This window comes from Papaver somniferum, chromosome 9 (assembly GCF_003573695.1).
Source record: "Papaver somniferum cultivar HN1 chromosome 9, ASM357369v1, whole genome shotgun sequence".
NCBI lineage: Eukaryota > Viridiplantae > Streptophyta > Magnoliopsida > Ranunculales > Papaveraceae > Papaver > Papaver somniferum.
This window is the reverse complement of record NC_039366.1, coordinates 41,818,084-41,840,424: the sequence shown is the minus strand read 5'-3', so window position 1 is coordinate 41,840,424 and position 22,341 is coordinate 41,818,084. Positions and strand designations below refer to the sequence as shown.

The 22,341-nt window shown below is 35.2% G+C and overlaps 1 protein-coding gene across 1 annotated transcript; it reads left to right on the top strand.

Annotated features, from left to right (window-relative positions):
- Positions 1–19,713: 19,713 nt before the first annotated feature.
- On the top strand, positions 19,714–20,909 carry LOC113313837 (17.3 kDa class II heat shock protein-like). Its single transcript, XM_026562624.1, has one exon. It carries the CDS (start codon positions 19,811–19,813, stop codon positions 20,285–20,287), a length of 477 nt encoding a protein of 158 aa, XP_026418409.1. The 5' UTR covers positions 19,714–19,810; the 3' UTR covers positions 20,288–20,909.
- Positions 20,910–22,341: the final 1,432 nt, after the last annotated feature.

Here is a 22,341-nt window from a genome sequence, read left to right as displayed (position 1 = left end):
CGAAGTTCATTCTCCTTTTGATCCGTTCTCTTGAGGAGAATCCGAGTAGAATTTGTTTGGCAGCCTTGTCTGCACAACAAGAAGATGACCTAAAAAGGTTGAAGTTGAAGTATAAGGATTTATTTTCTGATGTCACAGGATTACCGCCAAAGAGGAGTGTGGAGCATGAAATCATGTTGACCGGGGAGAGTTCTCTACCTAATGTAGGTCTTTATCACACGATCGTATAGGAATCTAATGAGATCAAGAAACAAGTCCAGGAACTTCTAGAATTAGGGATGATAGTGCCAAGTGCTTCACCTTGTGGATCAGCGGTGTTTTTGGTTCCAAAGAAAGATGGAGGTTGGCGTATGTGTATTGATTATAGAGCATTGAACAAGATCACAATCAAGAATAGTTACCCTCTACCTAGGATAGACGACATGATGGATCAGTTGGAAAAAGCTCGAGTCTTTACAAAGTTGGATTTTAAATTCGGATACCACCAGATGAGAGTTCGAGAAGATGATACATGGAAGACTGATTTCAAAACCAAACAAGGCTTGTTCGAATGGTTGGTGATGCCTTTTGGTTTGTGTAACGCTCCAGCGATGTTTATGCGTTTGATGAATGATTTGTTACGACCTCTTATAGAAGATTTTGTGATTGTTTATTTGGATGATATCCTAATATACAGCAGAACTTGGGAAGAGCATATCGTTCACGTTGAGAAGGTGTTTAAAGTGTTACATGAAGGCCAGCTGAAGTTGAACGTAAAGAAGTGTGAGTTTGGAAAGGAAGAGTTGGTGTACCTTGGATTCATTGTTGGTGGTGGACAACGAAAGATTGATCCAAAGAAGGTTGAAGTGATTACTAAGTGGCCTAGACCTAGTATTGTAACTGAAATCAGGAGTTTCTTAGGGGCTTTCACCTACTTGCGTAAATTTATCCAGCATTTCTCGAATATTGCAGGATCGTTACATGGTTTGACGGGAGCTAATGCAAAGTTTGAATGGCAACAAACCCATGAAGACGCTTTTCAGTTACTAAAGAAGAAGATTTCAGAATCACCAGTGTTGTCATTGCCTAACTTACAGCGTACTTTTGAAGTTGAGACCGACACTTCTAACTATGCATTGGGAGGAGTGTTGTTACAAGATGGTAAATCAGTGGAGTACCATTCAGAATTGTTCTCAGGTGCTATTAAGAACTATGCACCTTATGACAAAGAATTTTATGCTTTATATGAATGTATCAAGCATTTGCGAGTGTATCTCTTAGGTAAAGAAGTAGTGGTACCTTCATATCACAAACCATTGGAGTATCTACATGAACAAACGAAACTACAACAAGCCCGATACATGAAGTGGATGTCTTAATTGATGGATTTCAATATTCTCATTTGGTATAAGAAGGGAGTAACAAACAAGTTGGAAGATATGTTATCTCGACCTCCAGATCGAGCATTAATGGTGGCCATGAGAATTCAACCAATTGTTCCTCAAGAGTATGCGGAGTCATACGCATCCAGCAAAGACTTCAAGAAGGTGTTAGAAGGTTTCAAGAGTAGTTTGAAACACGACTTTGAACTTCGAGATGGATTTTTATACAAGGGTCAGTTACTTTGCATTCCAGAAGATGGAGATCGTTTACAATGGTTGAGAGAGGCACACACATCTCGAGTTGCTGGACACTTTGGGATGAATAAAACTCTTCTTAACCTTTGTCGTTATGTCTTTTGGCCAAAGATGTAAGATGATGTGGCTAAGTTAGTTAGAGGGTGTAAGTTGTGTAGCACATCTAAACCTTCCAACAGAAAACGTGGGTTATATCTACCATTACCAGTACCATCAAGGCCTTGGGAGAGTATTTCTATGGATTTTCTTGGTGGGTTACCAAAGACTAAGTCTGGTTATGATTACTTGTTCGTTGTGGTCGACCGATTCAGCAAGATGATTACATTAATTCCATGTACAAAGACGGTAACGGGAGACGGTGCAGCAAAGCTATTCTTTGAGCATGTGTGGAAGCATTTTGGTTTACCTACTTCGATTATTTATGATAGGGATAGTCGGTTCCTTAGTCATTTTTGGGATTCTTTATGGAAGATGATGGACACTAGGTTGAAGAAGAGTACAACTTTTCATCCACAAACAGAAGTGGTCAACAGGACTATGGTTCACATGTTAAGGGGATATAATTCTAAGCATCCTAAAACTTGGGATGAGAGTTTACCATATCTACAGTTTTCTTTCAATAGAGCAGTTCACAGTTCTTCGGGAAAGTCTCCTTTCGAGACGTGTTATGGTTACTTACCACCTAGTCCTTTTGGTCTAGTATTTTCTAGTGACACCTCAATGGGGGGGGGGAGGGGGGAGGAAGCAAGTGAACGACAAAAGGAACAAAAGTTCTTGGTGAAGATATCTCAGATTCGTGCAACTGTTGAAGCGCAATTAAAGAAGTCACAAGCCAAATACAAAGCAAAACATGACAAGCATCTTGTGCCTTGTAATTTCAGTGTTGGTGACTTGGTATGGTTAAAATTAGGTAAGGAACGACTGAAGGGGGAAGGTAAGAAGTTAAAGCCATTGAGATATGGACCATTTCGTATTCTCGATCAGATTGGTGACAATGCCTTTGGTCTAGATCTGCCACCTTATCTAGGAATGTAATCGGTAATAAATGCCGAATACTTGAAGTTGTTTGAACCTCCATTACTTGATGATGACGGCGACGACACTATGATCTTACCACGAGTAGAAGACGTGTGGTTTGATAGAGAGGAACCACTCAAGGAAGACTGCATATTGGAGCGAAGAGTGACTACAACACGACAAGAAGAGAAAGAAGCCTTTCTAATTGGATGTCAAGGTCAAGTTCCTAGCAAGGTCGGGTGGTTTAACAAGGAAAAAGGGACTCTCGAGTTCCCTAACCTTCATTTTTAACTCTCACATGAGTTCAAGTTCTTAAGAGGGGGACCCATGATACAGGTGTATCCGTACTCCTTTAGGAAACTTAGTTAACCTCAAGCTAAGTTGAGGGAAGAATCCTATTCTAGGCAGGAATCCTTGTCTAGGCAGAATTCCTAGTTAGGAAAGAGTTTTGTTTTAGGAAATACTCTTAGTTTAGGAAATAGATTCCTAATAGAAATCCTTGGTCGGCTGAGTACGATGAGGGCTAAAAATAGATGGCTTTGGCTAATAACTAAACACACAGATTCTAGGCACAAAAAACCTAGAAAACAGTTTAAGGTTGATCCACTGTTTAGAGAAGATTGTGAGCGTAACAAAGAGAGAATTGTAATCATTTTCTTGTTCATAATCTAGAGAAGATATTTTCTTCGAATTACTACTTGTGTTATGTGTTCTTTTAAGTTTCTCGTCTATTATTATTTTGAATTCCGCCTTTATAGTACTAGTTATCAAGGTATAGAGATCATACGTATCACCTGATCCTAAGAAGCCTAGGACCATTGTGGTTAAAGTAGGGTAAAATAATTTGGAGTCATGCACTTACTGGTTTCTATCTTCTTCTTTTTTCTCGAATGTGTATAATTGTTTGTTCAAAATGAAGTTATCTTCAGGTAAATGCGTCATTTGATGATCAGTGTAGGCATGAAATGACTTTTATTATCATGTTTTTCTGGTTAAGAATGAATAAGTGGCATGAGGTAATCAAGAAAAAATCATTTTCATTAATGGTATGACAGACCATTTAGTTTTCATTTGTTAAGTTGTTTGGTTGGCATTAACGACGGTAAACACTAAACAGAAATTCCTGGATTAAAGAGCATGCAGAATACACCTCATCTCAACTAAAGAGTTTTAGTTGATAAATTCATTAGTTAATTGTTTCCCTTTCTTCCAAAAAAAATGAAAAAGAAAAAGAAGTTCAACAACCAAGCTTTGCACGTGTTAAAACCCACAAATCAAGTCTTTAATTTACAAGCACGCAAGTTTTGAGAATAAACTTCTAATTCAAACATTTATAGAAACAAACATGAAAGCTCGAACACACCTGCATTGTGCATGACTAATGTGCAGGAAGAAGTGGATGAGTTGTTGTCATTCCTATTATGCTTTCTGTCGCGACATTAAATGTATCTCAAACGAATAAAACAATACCGAGGAAAGAAAACCTAATCGACCATCTTTAAATTTTATATGATACCTATAGGGTTTCTTTTTTACAGAAAGTGGGTCATTTGTCCAAATATTTTTAAATCACGGTTCAAATGGGAGTAAAAATAGTTTGGGTGAAATGGCCAAAAAAAATAGTAAGGATGAAACCGGATTCTTCTTAGTTTAAATTTAAAAAATAGTAAGGATGAAACTGGATACATCCTGTGTAAATTAAAAATAAGAAAAAATATTTGAAAATGGGCACGATGAAACTGGTTACATCCTGCCTATTTTTACATTTTTGTTCATTTAAACAGTATCAAAATCTAACTGTCCATTTTACTCAGGAATTGTTGATTTTGGTCTTTTTAATTAATTTTGTGTTTTTTTTATAAATTAGGGGTTCGATTCAATAACATTAGATCAAGATTTGTGATCAAGTTAAATCGGGGAAAATTAATATTTATAGATCTCTCGAATATTAATATACACTTGGGATGTCAGTGGAAACTAACTCAACGTCATTTGGTAATACGAAGAGTGGCATTGAGAAACACTATTGTGGTTAATAGGGATAATACTATTCAAACCAGTTTGGCATTTTATTTTCAGGCCACTACAGTAAAAAATTTGGGTAGTTTGCTAGGGAATAACATAAATGTAGCATTTCATGCTTAAACTCTATATTTAACAAATAATCAGAAAGACTTACTCTTTCCTGCTCATCTCCTCTATTTAAGAGAAGATATGAAGTCCACAACATTTATTTATTTTTTAATTTAGTTTAATAAAATAAATTTAAGATATTATGAAAATAAAGTGTATTACTGTTGTGAGATGCTGGCAGGGTTCTTGCCTCTTCAGCCATGAAAGTGAGATAAAATTCAGCAGTGTTCTACTATTAGTTTGGATTTGTGGTATGATGAATATCGAGTTTGCAATTCGAATTTACTACATCATAAGGAGAAAATTTGCATTTATACTAATCAAAGTCAGATTACATGGGGAAAATTGGGAAAATGCCCCAATATGGGGTGCAATGTTGGAAATCTGCCCCAACGTCAAAAATAGTTGGAAAAATGTCCCATTCCGTTAAAATTGCCATCCAACCCAGTTAAGTCACATGTGTATGACAACCATCACCACCAGAACCACCACTAAACCAACGCCACCACCACCCGAACCCTAAACCTTGAACCCTAAACCTTGAATCCTGAATTTTGAACCCCAAACCCTGAATTCTGAAGGATATATTTGGCTTTTTTTTCGCATGTATAAGCTCACACATGTGACTTAACTGGATTTCTAACGGAATGGGGCATTTTTCCAACTTTTTAAATGTTGGGGCAGATTTCCAACATTGCACCCAGTTTTGGGGCATTTTTCCAATTCTCCCTACATGTTTTAGGCATGTTCCACAGCTTCCTACATAAGGCTTAGGCTTATGGCCCTTCAAGATTCAACACTCAAGACAAAAAGCGTCGTCGAATATGTTTTTTTAAGTTGGGTTCTCTAAGATTTATAAGAAGGATACATATGAGTCTCATAATTGTGTAAACTCATTCATAATCCTAATGATTGATCGATATACAGAGAATACAGCTAAAATGTAGTAACAACTTTGAATTCTTCATGGAACTTGTCGAATCAGTTGAAGAAGTAGTTTTTTGTAGCTTTTCCGGAATCTTCTCATCTAACTGCACTAGTTGATTGTGTATGATGTTGTCGTGTATATATGCATAGCATGAGTCTAATATGGAGCGGGAGGAGAGTCGGGTTATTCCCAACTTGTTAACAAGTCTCTTGAATTAATTAACTCCAAAAGGTTTTGTGAAGAGGTCAGCAAGCTGAGTTGCAGATGGAATATGAGTGGGTTTAATGGACCAGCAAAGAGATTTTCACGAACAAAATAACCATCAATTTCAATATGTTTTATGCATTCATATATGTGTATAGATTCTTGGTTATTACGGTAAACTGGGATAGTCTTCTGAATTTGGATAGACAAATTAGTGAAGAGATAGTGCAACCACTGTAGTTTAGGAGTAAGCCTGGCAAGAGCTCGATATTCTGCCTGGGCGGAACATAGAGATATTGTAGGTTGTTTCTTAAATTTATGCGAAATTGGACTTGCTATGAGCATTATAAAATGACCAGTCATTGATCTGCAAGCTGTTAGACATCCTGCCGAATATGAATCGGTGTCATCACCTACAAGAAAAACAGAGCTAGTGGCCGATGGAAAAATACCATGGTTGACAATGCACTTTAGCTAACCAACGACACAATGAGCAACATTTAAACGAGAAGTATGAGGTTGTTGCATAAATTGATTCACGGAGTTAACATAGTAAGTGATGTTAGGTCGAGTGACCCATTGATGCATGTCGTTTGCGCAACAAATTAGTTTAGATATTTCGCACTAATACTAACAAGTACTATAGCATTAGTAAGGATCATTCCCACGAGGAGCTATGTAATTGTTATTTTTCATTGACTTTTTAAGTAACCAAGGGGGTTGTAGAATTAATAAAGTAAATTATACTAATTAAAAAAGATTAAAAAAAAAGTAAAAATATTAAGATCAAGGGAAGAAAATACTAATCAGGTGTTTGCATTGCGATCTGGATCTGAGTCGACTCCTAACTCGACGAAAACCAGATGCCAAACCATTTATGTTTTAGTTTTTGTCAACCTAACCCGCTACCTAACTCAGACCTAACTCCTGATTCGGAGACGTTTGAGTCAGGGACAAAATATTTCAGACTCATGAGACTAAGTCACTGAATCAAGCTTTTAAAGCGTGAAGTGAATCGTGAGTCGTTATTCATTTTTAATAATCAAGCCTACGTTAAATCGTGAATCATAAATTCATGGTTGATGTTGGAATCGTGTATTTGCCTATGTAAATATAAGACAATATTTACATAAATCTCATATAAGTTGAATGTGAGGTGGGAGGTTTGAATCCCGTTAGACTTCCTATTTTGATTCTAGAACTTAAAAGGAAACATGATTTGACTTACTCAGGAACCCCATATCCCAAGGAATCTCCCCGATCCTTTTGCACTTGACGAGTCGGAGCGATTTAAAAAAATATTGACTAAAATTCATGCACCGAGTTGCAGTTCAGTCAAGTCTGACTTAAAAAACAAATATGTCTGAAACAGATCCAGAAAAGAAAATGATGTTGGGAATTAGGCCTAAATGTCGTCCAAATATATTCAGTTTTATCCTAATTTGCATATAATCAATCTACACAAAATTGGTTAAAAAGACCAAAATCAACAATTTCAGGGTGAAAAAGACTTGTACATTTTGATACTGTTTAAATGGACAAAAATTAAAAAGATACTGTTCAAATGGACAAAAATATAAAAATACCCATGATGTAACCAGTTTCATCCTACCCATTTTCAAATATTTTTTCTTATTTTTAATTTATATCATGATGCATCTAGTTTCATCCTTGCTATTTTTTAAGTTTAAGCCGCGATGAATTCAGTTTCATCCTAGCTATTTTTTTTGTGTCCATTTCACCCATACTAATTTTTACTCGTCCATTTGAACCATGTTTTAAATTTTTTTGGACAAATGACCCATTTTCCGATCAATTTAGTACATGACGGGTGTCAAACTTGACATCCTTATTCAGCCAACATTTAATTGACGGTCTAATGATTTTTTAAGACATTTGAAAACATCTTCAAACACTAAGTTGTTGTGCATCTCTCACGAAAAAGTAACCTTACTTTTCACCTACTGCTCTAAAAAACATAATGCATAGATGATACAGAAACCTGTTTTGAGGCATGCTAAAATTTTTTGAGGCATCCTAAATAATATCAAAATAGGGTCACTAAATAAAAAACAACATCACTCCTTATCCACCCTATTTGATAATGACATAACTACCTTTACATAATTAGTGTTAATGATTATGCACTACAAAAAAACAATCTATTGCAGCACCACCTGTTTGAGTGTATGTGGCAAAATGGTTGTACCGCTACACTTTCATCCCAATGCGGCAAAAACGTCTTTCCAGCCACATGAAAATAACTGGCGAGGCAAAATACTGTGTTTTTGCCACAACAAGTTTAGATGTGCGGCAAAAGAATGGCATATTGCGGCATGACACAATCTAGCTGTGGCAAAATCGTAATAATTTGTTTTCATGAATGGGTGCCACAGGGGCTTTTATTAAAACAACCGAATCGAAAGTTTACACAGTGTGTTGGCATCCTAACAACTAGCTGGGCACCAACACCTTTCTGAATAATGATACCTATTCTATGGAAAAAAGAGCCTACTATTTTGTAATTAGCATCATGGCTTACAAGACAATTCTTCAATCTTCTCAATAATACACAAATATCTTTGCCTAGTTCACCAAGAGTTAAGAAATCTAAAACGCCAAACTCATATCCATGTGCTAAACACCAAAGATTTTTTTTCCATATGTATTATTATTATATATCAGCAAAAAGGAAAATCCGTTTATGCATGGAAAGAGTCAAAGTCCACTTTCTACCCACGTGCATATCCCCCTTCATCCCCACTATCTCTCTTTAACCTCTCGTATTCCCTCTCTGGATTTTTCTTATTCAACCTTCTGAGATCTAACATATCTAAACAAAAATTTAATACTCATGATTCTTTTTGGGCTTGGGCTCTGAATTTTTTCTTTGCAACTTTCTTAAGGTTTGAGGTTAGTCAAAAACAAAATTATGGGAAAACCCAAAAAAAATAATATTATCATTGTCAGGCCAACAATTAATTTTGGGTACCGTGACACTCATAATTATTTCTATGACACCCATAATTATATGAAATTATTAAGAATCAATACGTAACTCGTTATGCATACTATTTTTTCAGGCATAACTCGTTATGCAGCCTAATTTTTCAGGGGTATAATTGGAAGCGCAACTTGGACATAACATATCTAAAAATCCGCGCCTTGGAATTTTACAAATTTTATATCGTTGGAAATCTTTTTAAGAGAGTTACACAACGAGTACAAACAACAATATCAAATTTTTGTTTTTCACGAAAGAAATCGGAGTTGATCATCATTTTAGGCAAAATTTTCAAAAACTTGATACATAATCATTATGCAGCCACCAAAAAAGATGCATAACACATTATGCAGACGCATAACGAATTAAGCAACCATTTTCTCGACTGCATAACAAATTATGCATCTGCATAAAAAAGTTATGCATCTATAACAAGTTATCTAGCCACTGTTTTAGTTGATTTTAGTGTGTACATAAAAAAATTGATGCATAATGCATTACACAGCCATATTTTCGAATGCATAACAGGTTATGCATCAATTTTTTCGATGCATTATGCAGCCATATTTTCGAATGCATAACAGGTTATTCGTCGATTTTCACAACTGCATAACATGTTATGCAGATATTATTATTGGTGCATGACAAGTTATGCAGTCTTTGTTTTTGTTGGTTCCGATAGTGACAAAAAAGTTGCTGCATAACATGCTATGCAACCATTTTCTAGACTGCATAACAAGTTATGCAACAAATTTGTAGATTCATAATAGGTTATGCATCTGCACCAAAATCATCCTAGTTCACCATTTATATTTCATCCACGGCACAACATTCAAACTTATCGGCAAAGATAGCACCAGTACTGTTATCTCGGCACTAAATTCAGTTCGCAGTACCAATTCCCTTTCTTATCGGTCTTGCCTATAACACCCTCCTTAATGTCAGCCACTACTTCATATTGCAGCACACTACACCAAAATCAGGATTTTGTAACAGTGGAACCTGTCACAGTTTATTTTTCAATCACAGATACACCTGTGACAAGTCCTGCAACAGTTATAACTGTTATTAAATTTTGTATTCGTGATAATAATTAGGAATATTAAATTCTTTTATTAGTCACAATAATATTTGTTGACAATTTTACAGACAATCACAATTATAATTCAAAGTGATGATTCCACCCAAATATTTCACCACATATAAAACAACCCCAAAATTATAACACTTTGAATTTTACTTGTCACTAATTTTCCCACATTTGTACAAACTAACAATTTTACTAGTAAGGGTAATATGGTCATTTTCATAATCTGTAATATTTATTTTACTTATTTCCGATAAGGGTAGCATGGTCATTTTCACAGTCTCCATAATATTTATTGCACTAATTTCCATTAAGGGTAATATGGTCATTTTCATAGTTTGTAATATTTACTTTACTTATTTCTGATAAGGGTAGTTTGGTCATTTTCACAGTCTCCATAACATTTATTAACCTTATTTCCAGTAAGGGTAAAATGGTCCTTTTCAAAGACTATAATATTTACTTGACTTATTTTTGATAAGGGCAGTTTGGTCATTTTATAGTCTCCATGATGTTTATTGCATTAATTTCCAGTAAGGGTAATATGTTCATTTTCACAGTCTGAAATATTAACTTTATTTATTTTTAATGAGAGTAGTCTGGTCATTTTCACACTCTCAATAATATTTATTGCACTAATTTCCAGTAAGGGTAATATGGTCATTTTCACAGTCTGTAATATTTACTTTACTTATTTCCAATAAGGATAGTCTGGTCATTTTCACAGTCTATATAATATTTATTGCATATGTTTCCAATAAGGGTAAAGTGGTCATTTTCATAGTCTGTAATATTTACTTTACTTATTTTTGATAAGGGTAGTTTGGTAATTTTCACAGTCTCCATGATCTTTATTGCACTTATTTGCAGTAAGGGTAATATGGTCATTTTCAGTCTGTAATATTTACTTTACTTATTTTTGATAAGGGTAGTTTGGTCATTTTCATAGTCTCCATGATATTTATTCCATTTATTTCCAGTAAGGGTAATATGGTCATTTTCACAGTCTGTAATATTTACTTTACTTATTTCTGATAAGGTAGTCTAGTCATTTTCATAGTCTCCAGAATATTTATTACACTTATTTCCAGTAAGCGTAAAATAATCATTTTCATAGTATGTAATATTTACTTTATTTATTTCTGATAAGGGTAGTTTGGTCATTTTCATAGGCTCCATGATATCTATTGCGCTTATTTCTAGTAAGGGTAATATAGTCATTTTTATAGTCTCCATGATATTTATTGCGCTTATTTCTAGTAAGGGTAATATGGTCATTTTCATAGTAAGGATAATATGGTCGTTTTCAAAATGTGTAATATTTCCTTTACTTATTTCCAATAAGTGTAGTCTGGTCATTTTCACAATCTCCATTATATTTGTTGCACTTATTTCTAATAAGGGTAAAATTATCATTTTCACAGTCTGTAATATTTTCTTTACTTATTTCTTATAAGGGTTGTATGGTTATTTTCACAGTCTGTAATATTTACTTTACTTATTTATGATAAGGGTAGTCTGGTCATTTTAACAGTTTCCATAATATTTATTGCACTAATTTCCGTTAAGGGTAATATGGTCATTTTCACAATCTGTAATATTTACTTCACTTATTTCTGATAAGGGTAGTCTGGTAATTTTCATAGTCTGCATAATATTTTGTTGCACTTTTTTCCATTAAAGGTAATATGGTAAAATAGTAAGGATAATATAGTCATTTTCATAGTTTGTAATATTTACTTTACTTATTTCCGATAAGGATGGTCTGGTCATTTTCACAATCTTCGAAATTTTTATTGCACTTATTTCGATAAGGGTAGTCTGGTAATTTTCACCGTCTTCGGAAGAAGCAGATATGTCAAAGTCAAATTTCTATAAAGTCATGACTTGTTGACTTGGTCTTGATCATGTTTTCTAATATTAAGAAAATTAAAATGAAAAAGAAAAATGTATTTTGATTTATAGAAATGAAATATAATTGTTAGTTTGTACAAATGTGAGAAAATTAGTGACAAGTAAAATTCAAAGTGTTATAATTTTGGGGTTGTTTTAGATGTGGTGAAATATTTGGGTGGAATCATCACTTTGAATTATAATTGTGATTGTCTGTAAAATTGTCAACAAATATTATTGTGACTAATAAAAGAATTTAATATTCCTAATTATTATCACGAATACAAAATTTAATAACAATTATAACTGTTGAAGGACTTGTCACAGGTGTATCTGTGATTGAAAAATAAACTGTGACAGGTTGCACTGTTACAAAATCCTGGTTTTGGTGTAGTGACACCAACGGCTGCCTGTTTTGGGTCAAAACAAATGTTTGATTCCACTTCAACACTTCCGAACCACCTTGTTGATCAGTCTGTTGCCAAATTAGCGAAGGCCTTGATTTGACAAAATGATTTCCACATCGAATTTTAGTTATTTCATCGTGCCATCCTTAGAAGCTTCGCTCCAAGATCAGCTTGCAATGAGTGTGTCATTGGACACTGTAGACATATCTTTAGAACCGACTGCCAAAGGATGTGACACGGTACAACCATACTGCAATATTTCCCTTCACTCTTCCTGTTGAGCTAAGGCCGTACGCACAGCGGTGTCTTTCCCCATAATTCAATTACTGAAGTGTCTTTGCAGAGAAATTAGAGATGCTCCAGTCCTCTCCCTAGAATTTTCTTTGCCACGCAGCTTCCTTACAACAGAATCTAGGGAATTAAATTGATGAAAATACTTAACCTCTAAAATTTTCACCCATAGTATTCAGAACTGAATGTATGTGAGTATATCGACCAGCTTGATTGATAAAATTATTTACCTTGCCGCTGCGGAAGCTTAGAATGATGAATTGATCGGTGGGTTGAAAACACACTCTATCCACCAATTTGATTGATAAATTGATGAATTCAAAGTATCATCAGTTCTACCCTGCAACTCAAGAACATCACCAATTTTAGTCTCAATATCCAATCCAACAAAAACCCATCTTCAGTTCATCAATTCCCAGTGAAGTTCTTCTCTTAATCCTTCTCTGAGACTCACACGGAAAACCCAAAACCCAATTACCAACAATTACCCATACAACAACAAAAACCCAATTCCTAGTTTAATTTCAGATTCTCCAAAACCTCCATCAATCTCTCGAATCTTCTCATATAACGTCGAACCAGAACTGACACATCTTTGTAACATCTCCAGTAATCTTCACAGGCTCCGATTCAAACTCGTAGAGAAACCCAATCTTTTTGCAACATCAAATCCCCTTTCTTTCATCTCAAATTCAGTAACCGCACCAGATTTGTCATCAATAACTGATAATAATCTTCCTATTCTTCTGGGGAAATCGCAAATCCATCCACTGATTTCTCGATTTGAACCTCTTACATCTTCTCCTTCAGGACACGGGTTGAAAAAGGGGATCAAGAGTTTGTAGGTCTGGAAATATTTCAGGAATTATAAAGTAAACGAAGTTGAACAAAGGAGAAAGATGAAGAAGAAGAAAAGATGAGAATTTGTTATGAAGAAAATCAGATCTTTTATTTTGTTTTCGCCTCCATCTCTCGGATGATAATTTTGGAAAATATGGGTTTGAGAATAATTTTCTTCCAGAAAATGGGTGCTCGTCTTTAGATTTCTGGGCGTGGATTTCACAGTGTGAAAGTGTGTAAGAATGGGTCTCCCTGTAGTTTTCACAAAAAAATTTAATTTTTACAATGATTTTATAATCTTAAGGAGCCATTTAATTGAGATGAGATATATAATTAGGGGTTGTGATCACATAATTGTTTTTCTTTTGTTTCTCTAGATTGATAATGGGCTAACCTTCGATTATTTTTCCTTCGTTTTCAGTTCTTAAACTAGACTCTAGTCTGATAGACTCGTTGATTTTACGAGCCCGAGGGAATACTGCTAATAAAGGTTGGATTTTTTCCGGGACAAGGTACTCATCTTCCGAAACTAAAATCTATTGGTATTATTTAGAATGATATTTGATTATGAAAATTACTATCTTCCTTGAACATTAATTTTGGAGGAGAAGAGAACAATATCAGAACGAGTTGATTTTGCAGGAGCAGTGAACAAGATCGGAACGAAGTTTAGTTTCTTTTTTCTTTATTTTTCCTGAAAATTATCATGTGGTCTCATCTTATGATGTATCATGTATTAATTTTCTTTTTTGATCAAAAAATATACCATGTATATGTACTAAATTTGTATATGAAATAAAATAAATCAACAAATTGAGAATTGTGTCCTCGTTATTTTTTTTCAGTATAAAATCAAAATTAATAACAAGATCAAATTAATTACTATTATTATCATGAATAAAAAAATGGTAATAAATATTTTTGATCCATTAATGTGGTGACGGATCATGAATAAAAAAATATGGTAATAAATATTTTTGACCCATTAATGCGTTAACGGATTTTTTTAATTAAAAGAAAAAAATATTAATAAAAAACCTTTTTGCCTCATGTTTTAGCCTCACTAATGGGTGCGGCAAAAAACACAACTACTGTCGCAGTACATCATTGGTGTGGAAATAACTTCTTGTGACACAGTTTCTTGCCACAGGGTGTGGCAAAACAAAATTGTGTGGCAAAAGGCTATTGCAACACAAAATACGGGTTCATGCCACACAAAGAACATGTTGCAATACACTAACTTTCTTGTAGTGATGATTAGATTTGATTAATTAGGAATTTTAAGGATTGATTAAACATTAAATTATTAGTGGTAAATTAGTAGAGAAATCAAATTTATGTGAGAGAGCTGGGAGAGAGTTGGGATTTTTGAGTGGAAGAAGTGAAAAAAACTTGGGTTTTGAGATTTTAGTGATTTGAAGTGACCAAAATGTGTGATTCAATTCAGAAGTACACTTCTATACGAGGTTTAATATCCTTTTTATAAGTTGAATCTGTCAAAAAATTGAATTTTTAAAACCCAGATCTACTGACCATATGAACGGTTCGGCTGATAACTTGTCAGCCGAACCTCTGTTTTTTGAAAATATACCTATAAGCCGAACTTCACTTTGTAACTGACGAATTTAGGTTCGGCTGATTTGAACAAAATCTAGCAAAGTCGCATCAGCCGAACATAGTGTTTCTCTAAATCATATACTAGGTTCGGCTCAAAATTGATATGTCAAGATCAGCCGAATAGATCTTCTGAAAATTTAAAACGAAGAACAAGGCTATGTTCGGCTGATTCGAACAAAATCTAGCAAAGTTGCATTAGCGGAACATGGTGTTTCTCTTAATCATATACTAGGTTAGGCTCAAAATTAATATTCCAAGATCAGCCAAACTGATCTTCTGAAAACCGTTATTTCATCTTTAAAATCATATTCTATCGATCAAACAAAATAAAATCAATCAAAAACAAGATGGGTTTGTTACAAATACATTCTAAAATACATCTGAGTTCGCACTCCAACATCGCTCATTTTGATTCGTGTTTCCTTTGCTTGATTAATTGCTTAATTGAATTCGAGTCCAAGATGTTTAAGTTCAAAGGTTATTTTGATTTTACGTTTCTGGGGATAAGGACACTCTAGTAATTTAAATTGGTTAAGGATATATAGGTAATTGCACTACCTTTAGATATCCCTTATAAACCCACCCTATATGGGATAATGAATGAGTATGCCTCAAAAAAATTCAGCATGCCTCAAAACAGGTTTCATGATAGGGAAAATTAGGCGCATGCCCAAAAAAATAATATTCTTATTGTCAGGCCCACAATTAATTTTAGATATCATGACACCCAAAATAATCCGAAATTATTAAGAATCAATACATAGCTCGTTATGCATACTATTTTTTCAGGCATAACTCGTTATGCAGCCTAATTTTTTAGGGGTATAATTGGCAACGCAACTTGGATATAGCATATCTAAAAATCCGCATCTTGGAATTTTACAAATTTTATATCGTTGGGAATCTTTTTAAGAGAGCTACACAACGAGTACAAACAACAATATCAAATTTTTGTTTTTTACGAAAAAGTCGGAGGTGAACATCGTTTTAGGGAAAATTTTCGAAAACTGACTACATATTCATTATGCAGCCTCCAAAACAGATGCATAACACATTATGCAGACGCATAACGAATTATGCATCCATTTTCTCGACTGCATAACAAAGTTATGCATCTATAACGAGTTATGTAGCCATTGTTTTGGTTGATTTTAGTTTGTATATAAAAAATTGATGCCTAATTGGTTATGCAGACATTTTCTCAATGCATAAAAGATTATGCAACAATTTTCTCGATGCATAATGCATTATGCAGCCGTATTTTGGATGCATATCAGGTTATGCATCCATTTTCTCGACTGCATGATGCATTATGCATCAATTTTCAATTTCACACAAAATAACAAAGATGTCGGCTAATGTGTTATGCATCCATTTTTTGACTGCATGACATGTTATGCACTCATAACATCATCTTCTTCTTCTTCTTTGTTGTTCATCATCCAAGCTCAAATAAGCTTTATTATTATTCCCTGTATTTTCTAAATCTCAAATTAACTTTTCTTCATGTTCTACTTGATTGAAACAATTACAAAACCCTATCTCCATCTCAGAACACATCTCAGATCCATCTTCTCAATCATAATACCTAATTAAAAAAACCATTCATACATCTTTCGGAAATAACAAACAGCAAGATCTCGATTCATCTCATAACATCACCTCAAACCCTAACTTTCGATTTCATTCAGCTATTGTTTCCAATCTTCATGTGATTATACTGTCTTCAATATTATTGATCGTAAGTCACAGTTAGTAGGAAGAAAATAAAAATAATTGAAGAAGAAATTCCCGTGAAGAAGAAGAAGAAGAAAAGATACGAAGAAACCAAATTTTATAAATTGTGGGTTTGGGAGAAATTTTCTCACGAAAATTGGGTGCGTGCGTGAACTTTTCCGCCTGTGGGTTTCACGGTGTAGAAAATCTGTAGAATGGGTCTCTTTGTAGGTTTCACTACATGATATAGGTCTGTGAAAACTACAGACAAACCCATTTTCCAGATTTTTTCCACTGTGAAACCCATGCCCAGAAAAACTCAGGCGCGCACCCATTTTCTGTGAGAAAATTTCTCACAAACCCAGAATTTATAAAATTATGTTCCGGTCTATTTTTCTCTTCTCTTCTTTATCTTTCTCTTGTTTTCTATTGTTCTTCTCGTCTCTCTGTGGACCTCAATTCAAAGGAATTGAGCTTGATTTTGTGTGAATAATCTCTAAGAAGTTTAGTAGCTTGATGAGTCGAGGAGAAGGTGATGGCACTGAAGTCGATTGAGTTATGGAAGAAGAAGAAAAAGGTAAGCTAATTCAGGGTTTCGTAAATGATTGATATTTTATGTGAAATCGATTTGAATCGATCGATTGTCGATGAGTTTGTTGTTAATTGAAGTAGAAATGGTTGTGAGAGGTTTAATTTTGGTTTTTTTAGGAAATTGAATTTCACAGATAGGGTTTCAATGAATGGAAGATGAAAATGGAGAACGACTCAGAATACAGATCTCAACATACCACCAACTTTGCACATCAGGTGTTCGAGGAAGTGTCTGAATTAGTTAAAGTTCAGCCAAGGAAGTCAATGTTGTTGCCGGTTAAGGAATGAAGTCAGTGATGCTCAGTCATGATAAGAGGAGAATACTTTTGGTTGTTGTGTTCAAGATGTTTCTGCTGATGAGTTGAGCTCGAGACCGAAATGGATTTCTGCTGTTGTTAGTAGTTGAAGCAATGGAATTGATGGTACTGGATTGTGAGAAACAGATAACAATAGCTGCAAGGAATGGTGCTTATATTACTTGGTAATCGTGGAACTTCGTGCAAGTTTTCACACAATGAACAAAGAGCTGCAAACACGGGTAGGGGTGCCAAGGAAGATACCGCTGCAAGATGGGGAAAACATGAGTACTGTGGTACAACAAAAGTTCCCAAAATTACTATGTGGAGAGATCGACGGATAAGTCTCAAATGTAAAAGATTAACCAATGGCGACCACAAGGAGCTTAAACGTCAGAAAACCTTGGCGATGTAGATTCTAGTCACCGTTCCTGACCTTCTGTCTTCTTCTTCTTTTATTGTATGTGAGCTTAGCCTGATGCTTTTCTAAAGAGCTGACCCATCAATTTAATTGCCAAACTTTATCAAGTACTTCGATGGGCCGCTGGCTCTTTTAGCTAGTTCACGACAAAATTTCTTACTACGTGTTGCATATTTAAACGTAGCTAAAATGGTGGTACTGGTTACAAATTGTTGCCTGGAAGAAGAATTGGTGGTACTGGTCATAAGCTGAAATGGTGGTGCCGCGAATAAATCTCAAGTTATGATCTGAGGTTTAATGGAATGGCCGTGAACTCAAAGAAGAAAGATATTTGCAGCTCTGGTGGTATATGGCAGTGGCAGCCGATGCACTGAGTAGGGTTGTGTTGCAGAAGTAGAGTTGAGACGGAAGCAAGCACATGCCTGATGCAAGACAGCAAGATGGAAGTGCAGATGGATTTGGTGTGCGTGTAACGTGTATTTAAAAGAAAATGGATGTGTGAATAGTGATGCATAACAGGTTATGCATCTACAAAATTTGTTGCATAACTTGTTATGCATTCTCGAAATTGGTTGCATAACACGTTTTGCGGCTTTTTTTTTTTATGCATAACTTGTTATGCAGTCCAGAAAACGGTTGCATAACACGTTATGCAGCTATTTTTTTCTTAGTATTGAAACCAACAAAAAATAAGGTTGCATAACTTGTCACGCACCTACAATAATATCTACATAACATGTTATGCAGTCGTTAAAATGGATGCATAACCTGTTATGCATCCGAAAATAGGACTGCATAATGCATTATGCATCGAGAAAATTGTTGCACAATATTTTACGCATCGAGAAAATGGATGCACACTGCATTATGCATCAATTTTTTATATGTACGGCTAAAATCAACCAAAACAATGGCTACATAACTTGTTATGCAGATGCATAATGTGTTATGCAGTCGAGAAAATGGTTGCATAATTCGTTATGCGTCTGCAGAATGTGTTATGCATCGTTTTTGGTGACTGCATAATGGTTAAGTATCAAGTTTTCAAAAAAATTCCCTAAAATGAGGATCACCTCCGATTTTTTCGTTAAAAACAAAAATTTGATATTCTTGTTTGTACTCGTTGCGTAGCTCTTTTAAAAAGATTTCCAACGATATAAAATTTGTAAAATTTTAAGGCACGGATTTTTAGATATGTTATGTCCAAGTTGCGCTGCCAATTATACCCTTGAAAAAGATAGTATGCATAACGAGTTATGCCTGAAAAGATAGTATGCATAACCAGTTATGTATTGATTCATATAATAATTTCATATAATTATGGGTGTCACGGTATACAAAATTAAATATGGGCCTGAGAACGAGAATATTATTTTTTCTGGGTCTCCCCGTAAGTTCCCCTATAGGTCTCTCGGAAGTAACCAGTCAATTTGTGGGCTGGATCGCTAACCAAAGCCCACTTTATTTCGTAATCTAAACAGATACAATCTAGTAAGTTCCGTCGCTTCCGTTTTCTATTTCTCAAACCTTCTACAAACTTCTGGAGCCGATGGAGAAAAAATTAGATAGACAAGCAGAAGCATCTACCGACTTCTATGCCAACTCTACACAAATAGCTTCAAGCATCTCTCTCTCTGTATATAAAATAAACACGACTCGCATAGTTCTGGAATCAATCAAATCAACATTTAATTTGCAGCAAGAAATCAAGCTATCCTGAGTAATTTTCAAGTGGTCTGTTAAAGCGCAATGGATTTCAGGGTAATTGGCTTCAATGATCCATTTTTCGCCTGTCTTGAAGACATGTTCGATTTACCAGATCTTGAGGTTGAAAAATCAGTGAATACACCATCAAAGAAGTATGTAAGAGATGCAAAAGCAATGGCGGCAACACCAGCTGACATTATGGAATACCCAGACTCGTATGTGTTTGCACTTGACATGCCGGGATTGAAATCGGAGGAAATCAAAGTTGAAGTGGAAGATAACAACGTGCTTGTAGTGACTGGAGTGCGACACAGAGAAGACGAAAAGGAGAAAGAGGTAAAGTACGTGAGGATGGAAAGAAGAATTGGGAAATTTATGAGGAAATTTGTACTCCCTGAGAATGCCAATGTGGATGCAATTTCAGCTGTTTGTCTTGATGGTGTTCTGACTATTAGTGTCAAGAAATTGCCTCCACATGAACCTAAGAAGCCTAGGACTATTGAGGTTAAAGTCGGCTAGGCAAATTGATTTTGGTGTCATGCAGTTTCAAGCTTGGATCTGAGGAGATATGTCTGTTCAAAATGAAATGTCTACTGATGTATTAAGTGTCCTGTTTTCCCTTTTGTTGGGTTGGAGGAAATAAACTTTCTTAGTTTTCACCCTAGAAAATAGTTATGCTTACGCAACATGCACAATCTCACTGGCAATGGCAAGGAAAATAGTTGCATAAGAACAGGGTAAAACATACAAAGCTGTGCCAACTATGGGACTCTACAATATATTTCAAAACATAGAACTACATTTCAAGCTAAGTTAAACCACCATCTACTAAGTAAAACCAATGGATTGAATTCCCAAGACTTGTTTAGCAGGAGCAATAGGAACCTCACCAAAAGCACTATGTGATCAGGCCACCATCTTGCAAATCTGGAACTCCACTGACAGCAGACTCACAGTTGAAACCAAAGGAGCAACAGGAACCTCACTATAGTTTTCCACCAAGCATGTTGGCACCATAGCTTTCCACCAAGCATGTTCAAACACTCCCCGAAAAGAGAACCACACAACTTATCTCATTGTAGAACACATCGTATGCGAAATGGACTCCATTCAACATTCTATTCATGCAGTAGTAACCAAAACTTATGTATCCCACAGTAAATCGAACATTCTATTCATGCACTAGTAACCAAAACTTATGTATCCCACAGTAAATCGGTATGCACCCCTTTTCATGACAGCCCTCAAGTAAATCTACAGTAAGACTCGTAGCAGTTTAAATAACTAGATGTCTAAGCAAAGATAATTGCATAGCACATACTTACCAATACCCATTATGTATCCAAGCATCCAGCTTATCTCCAATAGACCGACTGCAATCTCCTCTAGCTACTCTCCTCCTCTTCCTTGTCCCTGCATATTTTAAAGTACATACTGGATGGTGAATGCAAACTTCACCTTCTTCTCTGCCAAGTAGCACCCACTCTGTAGACTGACCAGGACCTGCAAACACATAAAAGCACGCATCAAATAACCAAATAATAACATTATTGATGTGACAAGTCCATATCAATGTGACAAAACCGAAGAACTATCAGCACGACAAAACCGAAGAAGAACGACGACAACAACAGAAAAGTAAAAAAACTGGCTCAAACATAAGTAGGGTCTATTGATGAGTATCAATCTATGTCTTGCGTGTGTCAGCTAATTTCATTTGTAAGACATTCAGTATCTTATCAATAGAGATATACACGAGCTTACTCATAACAGGCATCGGCCAACTAAAATGCATCCCTGTAGCATTTGGGTACAGGTTTTCAATTCTTCAGCATCGAGAGTCCATAATAGACAAGTAAAATCAGCTACCTCATTAAGCACGATAAATAAATATGTATCCATTTTTGTAGTGCAAGCTTCTGAAAGCGCATTTGCCAAAATAATGTAAGATTGACGCAAAGAACTGAAATGCTTCATAACCTAAGCAACATAAAAGGAAAAAGTGATGGAAGACAATGGGAGAAAGGAGAGTACAGTGATGGTAAAAAGTAGGCATCTCTAATAGAGTTGTGAATTTGTTGGGTGCTTCTATCAATCACCTGAGTTCAATCTCATTCAAATCCTTATTCTTACCCGACTGATCAAACAAAATGAAAATGTAAAAATATGGGGGCAACAGAACAAGATAACAAACCCAGATAGATGGTTACCATCATTTGAGGCAACAGACCCATTGCAGAGGAAGTTACTAGCGTTTTCTTTCTTATGGTGATTTTACCTTTGTGAGTTTCTTAATCAGCACATTATATTATTTCAATCAAGACATATTGTTAGCAACTCAGTTACTTAATAACACGACAACAACTTTACTTTGCACTGATTTACACTTAAGCCCTACAGTAAATATATTCTGCAAGGTGATTAAACTGTTTATGGTAAAGAAAAATTATACAGTTCAAATTTTATAAGATGACAGTCGTACTTTATGGAGACAAAAAAAGATATTAATGTTTCTAATTAGATTTCCGACTTGGAACTCCACTTCTATTTCACCATGCTTAAGTAACAGAGTA

Excerpts from the sequence above, each read along its gene's own strand:
- LOC113313837 (XM_026562624.1), top strand. The coding sequence starts at position 19,811 with ATGGATTTCAGGGTAATTGGCTTCAATGATCCATTTTTCGCCTGTCTT.